The sequence below is a fragment of the Chionomys nivalis genome, chromosome 6, assembly GCF_950005125.1.
Source record: "Chionomys nivalis chromosome 6, mChiNiv1.1, whole genome shotgun sequence".
In the NCBI taxonomy this organism is placed as follows: Eukaryota; Metazoa; Chordata; class Mammalia; order Rodentia; family Cricetidae; genus Chionomys; species Chionomys nivalis.
This window is the reverse complement of record NC_080091.1, coordinates 89,585,580-89,601,774: the sequence shown is the minus strand read 5'-3', so window position 1 is coordinate 89,601,774 and position 16,195 is coordinate 89,585,580. Positions and strand designations below refer to the sequence as shown.

Genomic DNA, 16,195 nt, shown 5'->3' with positions numbered 1-16,195 from the left:
CTAGAAACCTAGGAACGCAGAGGAAGAACAGCCAGTGTCTAGAAACCTAGGAACGCAGAGGAAGAACAGCCAGTGCCTAGGAACCTAGGAACGCAGAGGAAGAACAGCAATGTCTAGAAACCTAGGAACGCAGAGGAAAAACAGCCAATGCCTAGGAACGGAGAGTCCGTGCTGTGTTGGACAGAGGCAGTGGACAGAACACCTTGTACATCGTAAGAGTCCATTTATAGGAAGTTCAAGAGTAAGCAAGATGAAGCTATGGTTAAAAACCAATCAGGCCAGCTGAGGGTAAGCACACATGTTCTTTCATGGAGGAATTAACCACAAAACTCCTTAGGCCATGTTCTACACCTTGATCTTGATGGTTATTAAGTAGATTTGGATATATGTAACATACACACTAATAACATATGTGTACCAGTTTAAAATGTGGTAAGGTTGTACTTTTAAGATTTGAAGGTTTTATTTTTTGTATATGACTTGCAACAAAATAAGGAAAATTCACTGAAATAAAAAAAAGAATTTATTTACTATTAAGAAAATAAACCGGAGCCGGGTGGTGGTGGCGCATGCCTTTAATCCCAGCACTCGGGAGGCAGAGGCAGAAGGATCTCTGTGAGTTTGAGGCCAGTCTGGTCTACAAGAGCTAGTTCCAGGACAGGCTCCAAAGCTATAGAGAAACCTTTTCTCGAAAAAGAAAAAAAAAAAAAAACTAAAAAGTCTGGCACTGTTGGTGCATACCTTTAATACTAGCACTTGGGAAGCAGAGGCAGGTGGACCTCTGTGAGTTGGAGGGCAGCCTGGTCTACAAAATGAGTTCAAGGACAGCCAGAGCTGTTATACAGAGAAACGTTGTCTTAAAAAAAGGCAGACAACTCATTTTTGAGAAGAAAGCTGGATGCACCCAAGTGTCACTTCCTCCCGTGCTGTGTCACCGTTCGAGTTGGTCTCGGCTGTGCAGAGTTGTTTGGCTTAGAACATCTCTCTAGACACGAGACGATGGGCAGACATAATGGTGGAAACATGAGCATCCCACAGGAGACTGAGAGTGCTGATGAATTTAGAAAGAACTAGATCCTCCCCCTGTTGGTACAGTTGATGTGAGCTTCGTGGCTGCCCGGGATGTGCTTATCCAGCCACCAGAGTCCTTAGTCCCTTTTTTAATTCACAGTCCTTCGAAATGTCAGTCTTGAACATCTGGATATGACTAACTGGGCTGTTGATGGACACTCAACATTCACTTGCTAGTCATCGAGGAATTAGGACTCCTAGAATTACAGATGGCAGTGAGCTACCATGTGGTTGCTGGGAATTGAACCAGGGTCCTCTGGAAGAGCAGTTAGTGCGCTTAACCACTGAGCCATCTCTCCAGCCCCATCATCTTATTAAATTCCATGATGATTGGGTGCTAGAGCATGACAGGCAGATTTTCACCTAGGCTGAGCTGTCCAGGAGTTTAGTGTTCTCTTCTGGGAATCCACAAGGCCCAAGATCAAGGTGCAACTTGCTTCTACCGCTGGCTTGAGGCAGTCGACAAGACCATATAAGTATGTTTTGATATTTTCTTAACAAACTAATCACATGGTGATTATATTGGGTCACTGATGGGGAGCCTCCTTTAGCCAATGGCCTTTGAGAGGCTGGACCAGGTAGGGCATGACCTTTGGGTACCAAAAAGCCCATGGGAGCACCCACTCAGCCTCTTCTTTCCACTCGCCATACCTGGATGTTGGACCCCATTCCTATTTCCTCCTTGAGATCTGTTAGTTTCCCTTTTAACAAAGAAAAATTTTAGTATACCCTATTTGGAGCTAGTGTGGGATTATTTGATTCACATTCCCCCCATCTGACATGTTCTGCTTCAGGTCACTACTTAGAAACACAAGTGTTCTAAAATGTAAGAACATTGGCTGGAGTGATGGCTCAGTGGTTAAGAGCACTGGCCACTCATCCAGGGGATCCAGGTTTAATTCCTAGCACACACATAGTGGCTTATAACCATCCATAACTACCCTCTTCTACCAGGCACACAGGTGGTATGCAGACATACATGTGGGTGGAATACCTGTTTACACAAAATAAAACTTAATAAAAATAAAATTAAGAGCCTAGGAGTTGGTTTGAGAATCTGTCACATGTTACAAAGTCAAACTGTCCTGTAACCTGATGTCATCTGTGCTTCCTTTCCCTGGCTCCACTGACCCTATTCATCTGTCCTTTTGTTTGACCTCTTTCTGCCCACTTCCTGTCATCATTATCTTTGCTTTCTCTCAAAGTGCCTAATGAGACCGAAGCAGGTCACGTAGTTGAATGTTGATTAAAAACAGCTGGAGAGGCAGGGCAGCATGATGTTCCAGGGCAGGATCCCTGAGTCCTGCTTCTAATATTGTGACTGTAGGCGGACGCCCTCACCCCTGAGAGCTCTCCTTATTTGTAAGATGGAGAGAATAATATGACCTATTCAAAGGGCTTGTGAGATTATCCAAAATAAGATATTCATGGTTTTCAATGTGTCCCGCTGCACGGCGCACGGTACACATTTAGTGAGTTGGCAGTCGTCACTGTCAATTGTTATGACTGTGGATGCTGTAGAAGGATTTTTAGCAGCACAAGCTCCAGTTCTTAGGTCCATTTGTTAACATGATCTGTGCATCGAGGTGAGGATAGGACTAAAAGTACATAGTTATAAAATGTAGGATCTTGTTGGCCATTGCTGATACCCTAGGGACCTGGAACACTTCTGGATGACAGTGTTCTTAGTAAACACTTGGTGTATTCACCCAACAGCTAGGCAGACTTTGGCTGTTTTTTTTTTTCGGTGTTTTTGTGGTATTTGGTGAGTATATAATTCCTGTTTTTGAATGTCTTCAATAATAATTTATATTTAAAATTATAGTATTGTATAATAAACGCCAAAATATTGTTTGGAGTTTGGCTATCAATTTTAAATGGGCTTATTATAGTCTAGACATGAAATTTATAACATACCCAAAAACTAGCACTTAAAAAAAAAAAAGGTAACAATGAGAAGATCTTTTTCTAATTACCTGTAGTCTGTGGTTAACTGGGCAGACAATAGCTGTTTTGTAGCGAACTATAGTGCTTTTTAGAGATGCAGGCTTGGGACTTGATGTCTAGGTATGCCATTCTTCCCTCACAAAGTGCCTGGAGCCTTAGAATTCCCACGCCATCTCAGACTTGAACCACAAAGAGGTTCCAGTGCCGTGGTTAACTGACTCATAATAATTGTGACTTAATCCATTTCGTAGACTCAGAGAACGATTGACTATTTCGGTCAAACCCCTCATTTGAAAGATGTGGTTTCGAGCCCAGCAGATGTCCTGTAGGCCTCTCTCAGTGTGTTGTGAGTGAAGTGGGTTCCACAGTGAGTGTGGCCCGTCAGGTGCTGAATTAAATGCAGAGACAACAAAGACAGCACCTGCCTCTGTGGATGGGAAGGTGCTACAGATATACAGATCTGCCATTCGGAGCGGAATGGCACATATGCTGTAGGTGATGTACGGATTTCCATGACAACCCAAAGATGCCAGAGGGGAAAAACTGCTCTCTTACAATACTGTGTCTTGAGAAAGCTTGCGAATGCAACATTATGGTCACATTTAAATGCGGCCACTTGAAGCAGGATTGCAGAAAGCATATGTGAAAAGGAAAGGAGCAGCCACTGCCATGGAGGGGCGAGGGCCTAGGGAACATGGGACACGATGACCCTGTTGGAGGTCAGTCCCACAACAAACTGAAGTGAGTGAGGACATAGAACCTAGACTGTAAGCTCAGAGATCAAATCTCACATTTCAAATGGTATTTTTACCTGTTTGGGGACATGGTTTCACTAAGTAGCTCTGGTTGTCCATCCTGGAACTCACCATGTAGACTAGGCTGGCCTTGAACTCACAGACAGCGCTGTAATTCCAGGTTGGCATTGTTAGCTTGGTAACCATAGTGACAATAATAGCATTTGTGTAATGCTTTTAATGTGAAAATTTCTTAATTTCTCTCTCTCTCCCTCCCTCTTCCTTCTTTTCTTTTCTTTTGCACATAGTTCAATGTTCCTCTTCAGCTCCACTATAATACATATTAATATTGTTGGTTTACATATGATAAATTCATGTGTAATGCTCAAAGAGGCTACAGGGGTCTTAAATCACAATGCTGAGACTTGGATTCAGGTCTTCAGATGAGAAAATCCAGCCTTTCATTTAACCACACGAGCTGATGAGAGCAGATATAACATTTCCAAATTATGGAAATGTATAATCATGGAAGCCACATTTGCCTTCCATATGGTATTAATTATTTAACCCCCACACAGTAAATAAAAACCCAAACTCTTACCTTCTGCCATAGTTAGCACTGACCAGCAGACCAGGACCCAGAAGTGGAATCCGGGAGCCATGGCTTCCGCCCTGAGCATTCACGCTGCTCTGGACCCAAGGCTGCTTTAAAGGAGAGTGCCTGAGTCACCGGCAGGTGAGTCAGGCAATTAGCATGAGCACAGTGGACCACAACTACCTGGACCTGTGGGGAGAGAGAGAAAAATTCTCAAGGAAATGCTAGACAGCATTCATTGACCTGAAGCTCCTGCTAAAGCCTGGCAAGCGGCGTTCATCTTGCCTTCATTTGGACTGCCCCTTCAATGTCCTTTAAGTTCTAAACACTCCCCCACTGCACTGCCTTCTCCTTACTGTGCTTGTGGTTCCTCAGCTGATGGGAAGGTCTCTAAGTTGCTTTTCTACTGCTGTGACAAAGCACTGTGACCAAAGCGATTTGTAGAAGAGGGATTCTCAACCTTTCTAATGCTGCGACCCGGTGACCCCCACCCCTAAAGTTATTTCATTGCTATTTCATAACTGTAATTTTGCTACTGTTATGAATCATATATAAATATCTGATATGCAGGATATCTGATAGGTGATCTCTGTGAAAGTGTTCTTTGACCTCAAAGAGGTTGCGACCCACAGGTTGAAAACCACTGTTTTAGATGAGTTTATTCAGGCTTACAGTTTCAGATGGTGAGTCCATGATCACCATGGTGGGGATCTGTTGTCTGAAGTTTTCTGTCCTGCCTGGTTCCCGCAGTCATTAAGTTCCAAAGAAATCACACAGGGGTCTACATTGATTATAAACTGATTGACCCATTAGCTCAGACTTCTTATTAATTCTTACAACTTATATTAGCCCATTATTCTTGTCTGTTAGCCACGTGGCTCTACCTTATTCAACGAGGCAGTCACATCTTGCTTCTTCTGTGGCTGGGTCACTACTGCAGACCAGGTTTTCCTCTTCCCAGAATTCTCCTGTTCTCATTGTCCCCCTTATACTTCCTGCCTGGCTACTGGCCAACCAGTGTTTATTTAAAATATAATTGACAGAATACAGGCCATTGTCTCACACCAGGGATCATGGCAGCAGTCAGGCAGACATGGTGCTGGAGCAGTAGCTGAAAGCTTATATCTGATCCCACAGGCCTGGGGCAGAGAGAGATCTAAGTGAACTGGAGTGGGCTTTTGACTCCTCAAAGCCTGCCTCTAGTGACACACCTCCTCCAACAAGGCCACACCTCTAATCCTTCCCAAACAGTGCTACCCACTTCAGACCCAGCATTCAAATCTATGAGCCTATTAGGGTCATCCTCATTCAAACCCTCCATAGAAAAGAATCATCTGGGAGGTACCTAGCACAGCTTCTCACCACATGGCTTGACTTCCTGGAGCAAAACATGAGGAAGGGAAGATGCAGAGGTTTCCTGACCCAGGTGTTTGAAGGGGCTGCCTTTAGATTCTTTTTTTTAAAAAATATTTATTTATTTATCATGTATACAATATTCTGTCTATATGTATGCCTGAAAGGCAGAAGAGGCTACCAGACCTCACTACAGATGGTTGTGAGCCACCATGTGGTTGCTGGGAATTGAACTCAGGACCTTTGGAAGAGCAGGCAATGCTCTTAACCACTGAGCCATCTCTCCAGCCCTGCTTTTAGATTCTGATCTAGTGTATGATTCTTCTCTACTCTGTGTCTGCCTGTGAGGGAAGGGTCAGGGTTAGAAAAGTGTCTTTTCTTGTGGCCACTGTGGTCACTGTTTAAATAAAAATGGCAAACAGGGAACATAACTTAGTGAGTTTTCTTTGTAGAATTTCTTCTAAGTCACCAACATGCTTAGAAGATGGCCATGTGTCTTGGTCATTGTTCTATTGCTGTGAAGAGACACCATGACTGAGGCAACTCTTTTTTTTTTAAATTAATTTATTTTTATTCTACGTGCATTGGTGTTTTGTCTGGAACTGGAATTACAGACAGTTATGAGACACTGTGTGAGTGCTAGGAATTTAACCCTGGTCCTCTGGAAGATCAATCAGTGCTCTTAACCACTGAGTCCTCTCTCCAGTCCACTAAGGCCACTCTTATGAAAGAAAGCATTTAATTAGGGGCCTACTTACAGGTTCAGAGTCTTAGTCCATTATCATCATGGCAGGGACCATGGTGGCATACAGGGGGACACTGGAATGGTACTTGAGAACGACAAACTCATCTGTAGACAGAGATGCCTGGACTTTTGAAACCTCAAAACCTATGCCAGTGGCACATTTCCTCCAGCAAGGCCTTTCAAATACTGCCACTCCCTGGTGACTAAGCACTCAAATAGATACAGATTTGGAGGCCATTGCTATTCAAACCACCACGACAGGAGGTGGCTGGCCTCCTGAGAGCATTCTTTCTGTTGCTGGGAGTCACAGGAGGTTACTGTCAGGTGATTGTTAGCCTGGCTATTGTTAGGAAAGAAACCTCCAATAAACCTCTGCCCTTTTCTCACTTGACATTTGATTGTCTGTTGTGGCCACCATGGTGACACTGGCCTATTTTGCAGGTATTTGAGAGGCTGAGGTGGGAGGAAGGCTTGAGCCCATAGGTTCTAGACTAGCCTTGGCAACATAGTAAGTAAGACCCTGTCTCACAAAACAAACAAAACGTATGTATTCTTTTTTTCAGTTCAGAGGCATGATCTTTGGAGGGGTGTTTGTATTAGATCATGTTGTCACTGTGACGAAATGCTTGAGAATCAATTTGAAAGGAAAAAAAGATTTGTTTTGACATAAGCTCAGAAGTTCTAGCTCTTGCTCAGTTGTTTCTGTTGCTTTCGGAGCTGTGGTGAGAACATTATTGCAGGGGTCACAGATGCTTTTCTCACAGTGACCAGGAAACCAAGGGGGTCCCAGGAGTCCTTTTAAGGGCACCACCCCTCAGTGACCTCACTTCCACTCAACAGTCTCCATCTGGCAAAGGTCCCACCACCCAGTTGTGCTCCAGGCTGGGGAGCACCACTGGGCATTTGGGGAGATTCAAAATTTGAACTGTAATAAGTACCTCCCTCAGAGAACTGTGAATGAAGTTATTGACACAACGCTCAAACTGTTGTGCAAGCCTGTGTTTGTGGGTTTTTAATTAAATTATCAGAACTGCAATTCAGAATTTGTTCTCTTAGAACATTCGCTCAAAAGACTGCGTTGATCAGAGTTTTCATCTGCACTTTAGGAAGAGCAGATTTAGTCATAGTCTTGGGATTTAAAGGGTGACAATCTAGAGATGCCACTAGAGGGTCAAGATGGAGTTCAGAAGGCAAAGAACCACAAATGAGAAAGCAGTAAATTTCTCATGCTTGATTTTGGTCCTTGAAAAAAAATTCGAGAACAATTTTTGTTTACGGGTGATGGGTCTCACTACATTGCCCAGACTGGTCTTGAACTTGTGGGCTGCAACTCAAGGTTTGTGTTACCACGCTGTGTGCCCATTATGTCGGACATTATTCTAAACTATTGGACTACAGACAAAATACCAGCTCCAAGGTTCATACCACAGGGCTCTAGAAGAACACAGGAATAAAGTATTTAGTGTGCTATCACATGTTAGAATGCCCTGTAATATATGCTACAGAAAATGAAAATGTTCAAGGTAAGGAACGCGGGGAGGTTGGCATTTTAATTCAAAAATGATTTCTGAACAAAGACTCGAGGGCAGTGGGGAAGTCATGCATGTGGACGTCTGGAGCAAGACTGAATCAGACAGATGATATAGCCAGTGCAAAGCCCCTGAAGCAGAAGTAGGGTTGCATAGAATATCTGCCAGCATGGAGACAGTTGTAGTTGGGCAGGAGAGCGTCATTACGGAGAGGTATAGGAGTACCGGGAGGCTGGCTAGCTATTGTGGATATGGTGGGGAGCAAACACAATCCTACTTATGTGTTAAAAAGATAAGTCTGCCTATTGACTGGAGAGTAGATAAGGCTGGAGGAAAGATGGTCTGGTTCTAACAGACATCCACAATAGTCCTGAGGGGAACAATGGCGACTCCAATTGGGGTGGCAGCAGTGGAGGTGTTGGTGATTCACTGTTTGTGTTGGAGGCCAAGTTAATAGGATTTCCTCATGAACTGAAGTTGGGGAGTAGTAACAGCATGTCTTCTTCCTTTATTCTGAGAGGTTAGGTGTGTGTTCAGATGATGAGAACATGGCTGACTTAAAAATGTCATTATAATGTTGTGTTAATAAATAAAAATTTGGAGAATAAAAGTGCCTTTTCCAGTCATGGCAGCTTAAGCCTGTAAGTTCAGCGCTCAAGAGACTGAGGTAGTAGAGTGCCATGAGTTCAAGACCAGCTTGAACTCCACTTAGTGAATTCCAGGCCAGAGTGGGCTACAGAGAAAAACTGTTTTAAAACAATGATAACTAAACACATAATATTAAAGAGAGTAAATGCTAAGAACCAATATTCTTGGAGTGAATTATTAAAGTCTCCAGAGGGGTAGCTAGGGCAGGGGCCCTGGAACCACAGCACCAGAGAACTGAAGTTTGGGCCCTAAGAAGGATCCACATTGTGGGATACAGAACAGCTTTGCATGTTCTGGGAGAGAAAGGACCAGGTGACAGATGAGCACACTTGGGGGGCTGTTTCTGTTGCCCCACAAGGGTGCTTGCTTCTTTAGCTTGTCTTGTTCACACACCTGCAACTCTCACACAGTAAGTGCGTGTTGTAAGAGGGTTTGGAGCAGTGAGGCAGAGGAGCTTCTACACCCTCGATGAAAGGGGGTACTTTACTGGGGAGCATCGTCTCTTCTGAGAGTGTCTCTCCCAGTTTCGGGAGGAGTGGAAGTGGAGGTTGAAGGAGGAAGAGGACACATTGCCAAACCCACCATATCAGCCCAACCAGTGCTGGCGATGGATGTGGTGACAGATGTCACAGCCAAATCCATCTCACGCCTTGAGACTGTGTTTTGTATCTCTTCTTTGGCTCTGGACTTCGTGGTGAAGTCTGTATGGCATGGTATGAATTTGACTTTTTTCAAATGGATGGAAGCATCTTTGCTTTAGCCTTTGGGAGCCCTCCATCAGTAGATTTGGGATAATGTCTAGCTTGTCTGTGGATGGAGTGGTGGGAGGGGCCTGTGCCTATTCATGGGTGATTATGCACCTCGTCATTATAGGGAAGGACAAAGAGGGTAGATTTATTCAGGGGTCTTTAGTGCTTTGCTGTACCCTGCGTTTTGGATCTAGGTATTTTTTTTTTAAATCACTTTTCTGCTCTTGATCATACACTGTCAAGACTAATATTATGTATTATTTTGGCTGGGTTTTAGTGTTTGGATATGTAATCAAATATTGTTTGCAGTGCCATTGTGAAGGTATACTGGGATGAGGTTTACACCTAAATCTGTGATGCAGGTTTGTCTTCCCCCATGTGAGTCAGTGAACCTCAACGAGTCAGTGGAAAGCCCCAAAAGATTAAGTCAGACCTTCCCCTGAATGTGAGGGCAGCCTCGGATTACAACTGTTTCCCAGGCTTTTCTCCAGATCTCCGGTCACCCAGACTACCCTGTGAACTTTAAACTCGTCAGCTTTTACAACCTAATGAACTGACTCCTTAAAACCAACCCTCTCCTAACATACATGTTTTATTAGTTCTTCTCTGGAGAACACTAACATACATGACATTTCCTCTATATTGATGTACATACATGCCACTGCAGAGGCTTAGTGGCTAGATACCATTTTGTGTCATCTAGAGAATAATTTATAGTAGCAATATTTTTAGTGTTGAATGAGCGGGTTTATTAAATAACATAACATACACATACGAGAGAGAGACAGAGACAGAGACAGAGAGTCAGAGAGAGAGAGAGAGAGAGAGAGAGAGAGAGAGAGAGAGAGCATGAAAGAGCAAAATATCATCAAATCAGAAACTCAAGACATCCAGTAGAAACTGGCTAGGGAAGTCACTTTAAGGCAGCCAGCTGGAGTTTCCGGTAGAGACAGTGTGGCGCAGAGCAGAGTGTCCCCTGGGTGAGACTTCCCAGTAAAAGAATGAACAGCAGGAAGGTAATATCAATTTGAGGGCTTATAAACATCCAGTAAAATCCACTGGGAAAGCTGAGGCAGTTGGCTGGAGCTCTCAAGTGAGATTCTCTCCATCACTAATCTTCCTGTGGCCAGTTTCTCTTCCTTACAGCAGGCACGATATTATGGGATGAATATTATTAACACCTGTTGGAAATAGCTCACCCTCTACTGGTCCTCAAAGTCACGATGTTTTTACTTGCGACTGTTTTCTGTTCTCCTCCCACGCTATGACAGGTGAGGCGGGGCAGCCCATCCCCAGACTTCACAGAATACTTTGAGACAAACATGCTTGGGTGTGAAGCTGGTGGGCAGCTCCTGCTCCAGAGTCAGCTTATCAGTGAGCTCAGACAACGCAGGACTGTTTGTTAATACAATGTACAGGCACATACAAAAACATTTAGTCCATCAGTTGTACTAAATAAGGACCTGGCATTCATAGATAGCGAAGACCACCTCCAAGTGCTCCTTTGCCAATGATGTCACGTCTGGGACGTCTCATGTTCTTCAGAGGATTTGGGTAGGGGGCGTAATCTGTCCCCATCCCCCTTGGATCACACCCTCCACAGGAGGCCAGGCTTCTGCATTCTGGGAGAGAATCTCTTAGTGAATCTCCTGCTTCACCCCTTCAGTCTCCCCCTCTTTCCTGGTACTTTATAAATGCATTTAAAATTTCAGGAAACCCAAATGCTGAAGAAACTTGGTTTGGCTACTAAATGGTTTTGTAAATAGATTTTTAAAATTATTTTTTATTTTTATTAATTATTTTTTAAAATGTAGATTATTAAGAGTGTCTGTTTTTTCTGGGCCTGGAGAGATGGCTTGATGGTTAGGAGTGAACAGTGATCTTGTCGACAGGACTTGGGTTCAATTCCTAGCACCTTACCAGGTGGCTCAGAGCCATCTGTAACTTCAATTTCAGAGAATCCAATGACCCCCTTTTTGGTACTCTATGGGCACCTGCACTCATATACACATATCCCAGCAAACACACACATATACACATAATTAATATGATCAAAAATAAATACTTAAACCCTTTTTATATCCATCTTCTATTTATCATTTATTTATCTACCATCTATCTATGCATCATCTATCTATCCATCTATTTTTATCTATCTATCATCTATCTATCTATTATTTATCCATCTATCTATTATCTATCATCTATCTATTATCTATCTATCATCCATCTACCTATCTATTATCTATCTATCTATCTATCTATCTATCTATCTATCTATCTATCTATCTATCACCTATACATCTATTGTGTGTGTGTGCATGTGAGCATGTGGAGCTCAGAAGGCAATCTGTGGGCACTGCTCTCTTGTTCTGCCCTGTGGATTCCTGGAATCAGACTCTGGTTGACAGACTTGATGGCAGGTACCTTTACCCATTGAGCCATCTTGCTGACCCATGTTGCTTATTTTTGATATAAATTGGTATGGAAGCTGGGATGGGGTGGTGGATGTTCAGAAGGACTGTGGCTTTGGAGGTGTTTGAGGACTTAGGTCTCCCTAAAGAGAGATCCGCTTCACCCTGCACTGCTCTGGAGAGAGGCCCACTCTGTAGCCTGGCGCTAGAGCTGCAAAGGTGAGCTGTCCTACATCTGATCAGACTGGAACTGCTCTTCCTGCCTGGGAGAGGCCCTCCTCATAGGGCCCAGTGAGTAATGCCAGAAGTGGCCCTGAGGCACGCCATGGATCAGAATGGCTGTGGCAGGGAGCCTGGGAGTGGCGGATACTGATGAGTCAAGCTGAGGAAGTTGCTATGGCTGGTGCTAATGGCTTTGAGGGGCTATAAAGGCTCTGTGGTTGGTGCTGACTTGAGGTGCAGCTCTGACTTTCCTACAGGGCCTGTTAGGGACCATCCCCTAGGCAGTCACTGGAGTGTTACTTGGTACTGCTAAGAGATAAGGTGTTGAGACAAAAGAGGTGACTTTATTTGAAAAGTCCATTGTGATGCAAGCTGATTTAGGAGGTCCAGTTTGCAGAGGTGGGTGATGGGTGCTAGCACACTGGTCAAAGCCTTCTCATCATTACAAGGTCCCAGGTCTGTGAACAGGTGATGCACACCTTGATTGTTTAATTACAAGAAATCTTAAGTTCTGCAGATATCAGCAAATAAACAAACAATGATTACTTTTTGTTTATTGATCAAATCGCCTACATTGTCAGTTCCTGACATGATAGGATGGACAGGCTAACAGGTGAAGCTGCCCAGAGTAGAAAGACAAACATTAAGTTGTGTTAAAAAATAGAGTGCTTAGTTCTTGGCTTTGGGGTTTCTACTAAAGGAGGTTCAGACATCTTTGCTACACCTCCAGTCCCCCCACTTTGCAGGGCAGGGGACCTGAGCTCTGTAGAAAATTCCTGAAGTCACCTCAGAGATCTAACAACAGAATGGCAATGGCATCCTGGCCAAGTCAGAGTGGTGCCCACTTCATGGAGCCCTCGTCAATTAAGGGTTCTCAACCTTCCTAATGTAGGGCCCTTTATTACGTTCCTCGTGTTGTGCTGACCTCTAACCATAAAATTATTTTAATAATATTTAGTCATTGCTACTTCATAACTGTAATTTTGCTACTGTTATGAATTGTGATGTAAATATTTGTGTTTTCTGATGGCATTTTGGGGGTCATGACCCACAGGTTGAGAAACCGCTGGGATAAATCATTGTTCTAGTTTATGCTATGTCTTATTAGCTGTGAGACCTTGGGCCAGCCAGTTTCATTATCTCTCAATTTTCTCATCTCTGTTTTGTTTACCACAGTCTAAGCACTGGACATACACAAATCTCTTATTTAAATGACTCAATGATGTAGATAATAGTTGTCACCCCCATTTTAAAGATGAGAAAACGGAGGTACAAAGAGTAAGACATGTGGTTAGTAAGTGGTAACAAACCCGAACAATTTGACTCCAGCATTCTGGCCTTTCAACGGCATGCTTTGATGCCTGGCTCTCAATTTTGGTAGAAGACCCATGGAAGTATCCTTAAAATCGTCTTTGTACTACATCATAAAAGATTTGTTAATTTGTTCTTATGAGAAAAAGAGGGAGGGACCTTGCAATGGCCAGCTTTAGTTGTCAATTTGACACAACCTAGAACCACCTGGAAAGTGTAAACAGACGTTTCTCTTCCATCTGCCTGTTCCCAAACACCTGGCAGCCACTTCCCAAATAACTGACTCAGAGACTTATGTTAATTATAAATGCTCAACCGATAACTCAGGCTTGTTACTAGTTAACTCTTACACTTAAATTAACCCACATGTCCATGGCATGGCCATCTTGCTCTCTCTGCATCTGCTGGTGACTCCTGACTCCACCCTTCAACTTCCTGTCACCCTGATTTGTTCGTCCCAGCCGTACTTCCTACCTGGCTACTGGCTGGTCAGTGTTTTAGTAAACCAATTTGAATGACAAATCTTTACAGTGTACAAGAGGATTATTTCACTGCAGGAAAGAAAATGTCAGCCGGGCGGTGGTGGCGCACGCCTTTAATCCCAGCACTCGGGAGGCAGAGGCAGGCGGATCTCTGTGAGTTCAAGACCAGCCTGGTCTACAAGAGCAAGTTCCAGGACAGGCTCCAAAACCACAGAGAAACCCTGTCTCGAAAAACCAAAAAAAAATAAAAAAAAAAAAAGAAAATGTCAGTGTGGTGGTTTGAATAAGAATGGCCCCCATAGACTCATATTTGAATTCTTAGGGAGTGATATTAGGAGGCGTGGTCTTTTGGAGTAGGTGTGTCACTGGGGATGGGTGGATTTTGAGGTTTCAGAAGCTCAAGCCAGGCCCACTGGCTCTCTTTTCCTGCTGCCTGCCAATCCAGATGTAGAACTCTCAGCTCCTCCTCCAGCACCTTGTCTGCCTGCTTGCTGCCATGCTTTCTGGCATGATTGGTAATGGATTAAACCACTGAACCTGTAAGTTAGCCCCCCAGAAGGCAATGTTTTCCTTTATAAGGGTTGCTGTGGTCATGGTGTCTCTTCACAGCAGTAGAAACCCTAACTAGGACAGTCAGTGAGGAATTGTCTACCTTGGGTTGTTCTGTGGGTTTGTCTGGGGAGGGGGGCTGTCTTAATTACGTTCATTGATATGGGAAGTCACAGCCTACTGTGAGCAATGCTGCTCTTCAGGCAGGGGTCCTGAGGTGTATAAGAGTGGAGGAATCCAGCTGGGAACAAGAAAGCACGTGAGCATGCACACATTGATTTGTTTGCTCTGCTCTTGAGGCAATGTGACTAGCTGCTTTGAGTCCCTGCCTCAACTCCCCTGTGGCGATGGAATGTAAGATTTACAAGCCGAATAAACTCGGTCTCTCCTAAATTCCTTTACCCAGAATATGACAGCAACAGGAATGAAACCAGAACAGGAGCTATTGAGTGTAAGGCATGAGATGGTTCGTTGACCAGGTACAACGCACGGCCTTCATTTAGCTCCTGCTTCAAACAACCTTTGGTTAAAAACTGACAACAGGGAAACATGGCACTGACTGGATGCCTGATGATGTCTAGGACTCTTGTTACCTGTTCCCGTGTAGTGAGGATATATGGCTTATTCTGAAAAGAAAACAAAGCAGAACTGTACCTTTAGGAGATGTGTGTATTTATAGAGTATTTGCTACTTCAGATTTCTTCAAAATGACCAGGAAAGGGCCGTCGCTAGGACTCCAGATGGAGCACGGTTACCCGTTTCATAACTATTTAATAGTAGGTGATGAGCATGTTAGAGTTAAACTGCTTTTGTTTGGACCTTATGATTATACATTTTAAATAAATCAAATTTGTTGAATTCTGTCTGGGAAATGTCAAGAGCACCAAAGCCCTACCTCACCAGGCTGACAGAATGGCACTCCACAGAGAGACCAAAGGAGAGTCCTGAAGCTGGTTGTGGTGGTACACATCTTTATCCAGGACTCTCAGGAGATGGGGCAGGTAGAGCTCTGTGAATCAGAGGCCAGCCTGGTCTACACAGTGAGTTCCAGGACAGCCAGTCTACATAGTGATGTCGGAGTCTCCTCTGTGTGCTGTGACTAACATTAATGAATAAAGAAACTCCCTTGGCCTGTTGATAGGGCAGAACTTAGGTAGGCATGGAGGACTGGACTGAATGCTGGGAGAAAGAAGGGCGGAGTCAGAGAGACGCCATGGAGCTGCCAGAGTGAGACATGCCAAATCTTTGCCAGTAAGCCACTGCCACGTGGTGATATACAGATTAATAGAAATGGGTTAAATTAAGATGTAAGAGTTAACCAGTAAGAAGCTAGAGCTAATGGGCTGAGCAGTGTTTTAATTAATACAGTTTCTGTGTGATTTTGGGGGGACTAAGCTAGCTAGGTGGCTGGAAATCAATAAGCAGGGGCCCCCTCCAACAACATAGTGAGAGCCTGTCTCAAAAACCAAAATAGCCGGGCGGTAGTGGCACAAGCCTTTAATCCCAGCACTTGGGAGGGAAAGGCAGGCAGATCCCTATGAGTTCGAGGCCAGCCTGGTCTACAAGAGCTAGCTAGTTCCAGGACAGGCTCCAAAGCTACAAAGAAATCCTGTCTCAAAAAACAAAAACAAACAAACAAAAAAACCCCAAAAAACCCACCCAAAATAATAATAATAATAATAAATAAAACTAATTAAAAGTAGACTAGTGGGACATTGCTTAAGAGATTCACCTTCTAAGGGTACGACCACTTACAAGGGGAGAGACCCATGATGGTTTCTGTGTGGCTGACACAGCAGAGTCATGTAACTGAATGCATGGGCCTGTGAACACACACACGGGGATG

At 43.9% G+C, this 16,195-nt stretch overlaps 2 protein-coding genes across 3 annotated transcripts in view; one reads left to right on the top strand and one right to left on the bottom strand.

Moving 5' to 3' along the window:
* Window positions 1-16,195, bottom strand: part of Odaph (odontogenesis associated phosphoprotein) — a 28,341-nt gene that overhangs the window by 749 nt on the left and 11,397 nt on the right. Inside the window, exon 2 of the mRNA XM_057773167.1 lies at window positions 4,354-4,536. Within this exon, the coding sequence (XP_057629150.1) occupies window positions 4,354-4,432 (79 nt within the window). The 5' untranslated portion in view covers window positions 4,433-4,536. The remainder of the gene's footprint in view (window positions 1-4,353; window positions 4,537-16,195) is intronic.
* Window positions 1-16,195, top strand: part of Cdkl2 (cyclin dependent kinase like 2) — a 67,596-nt gene that overhangs the window by 40,126 nt on the left and 11,275 nt on the right. The window lies entirely within an intron of this gene.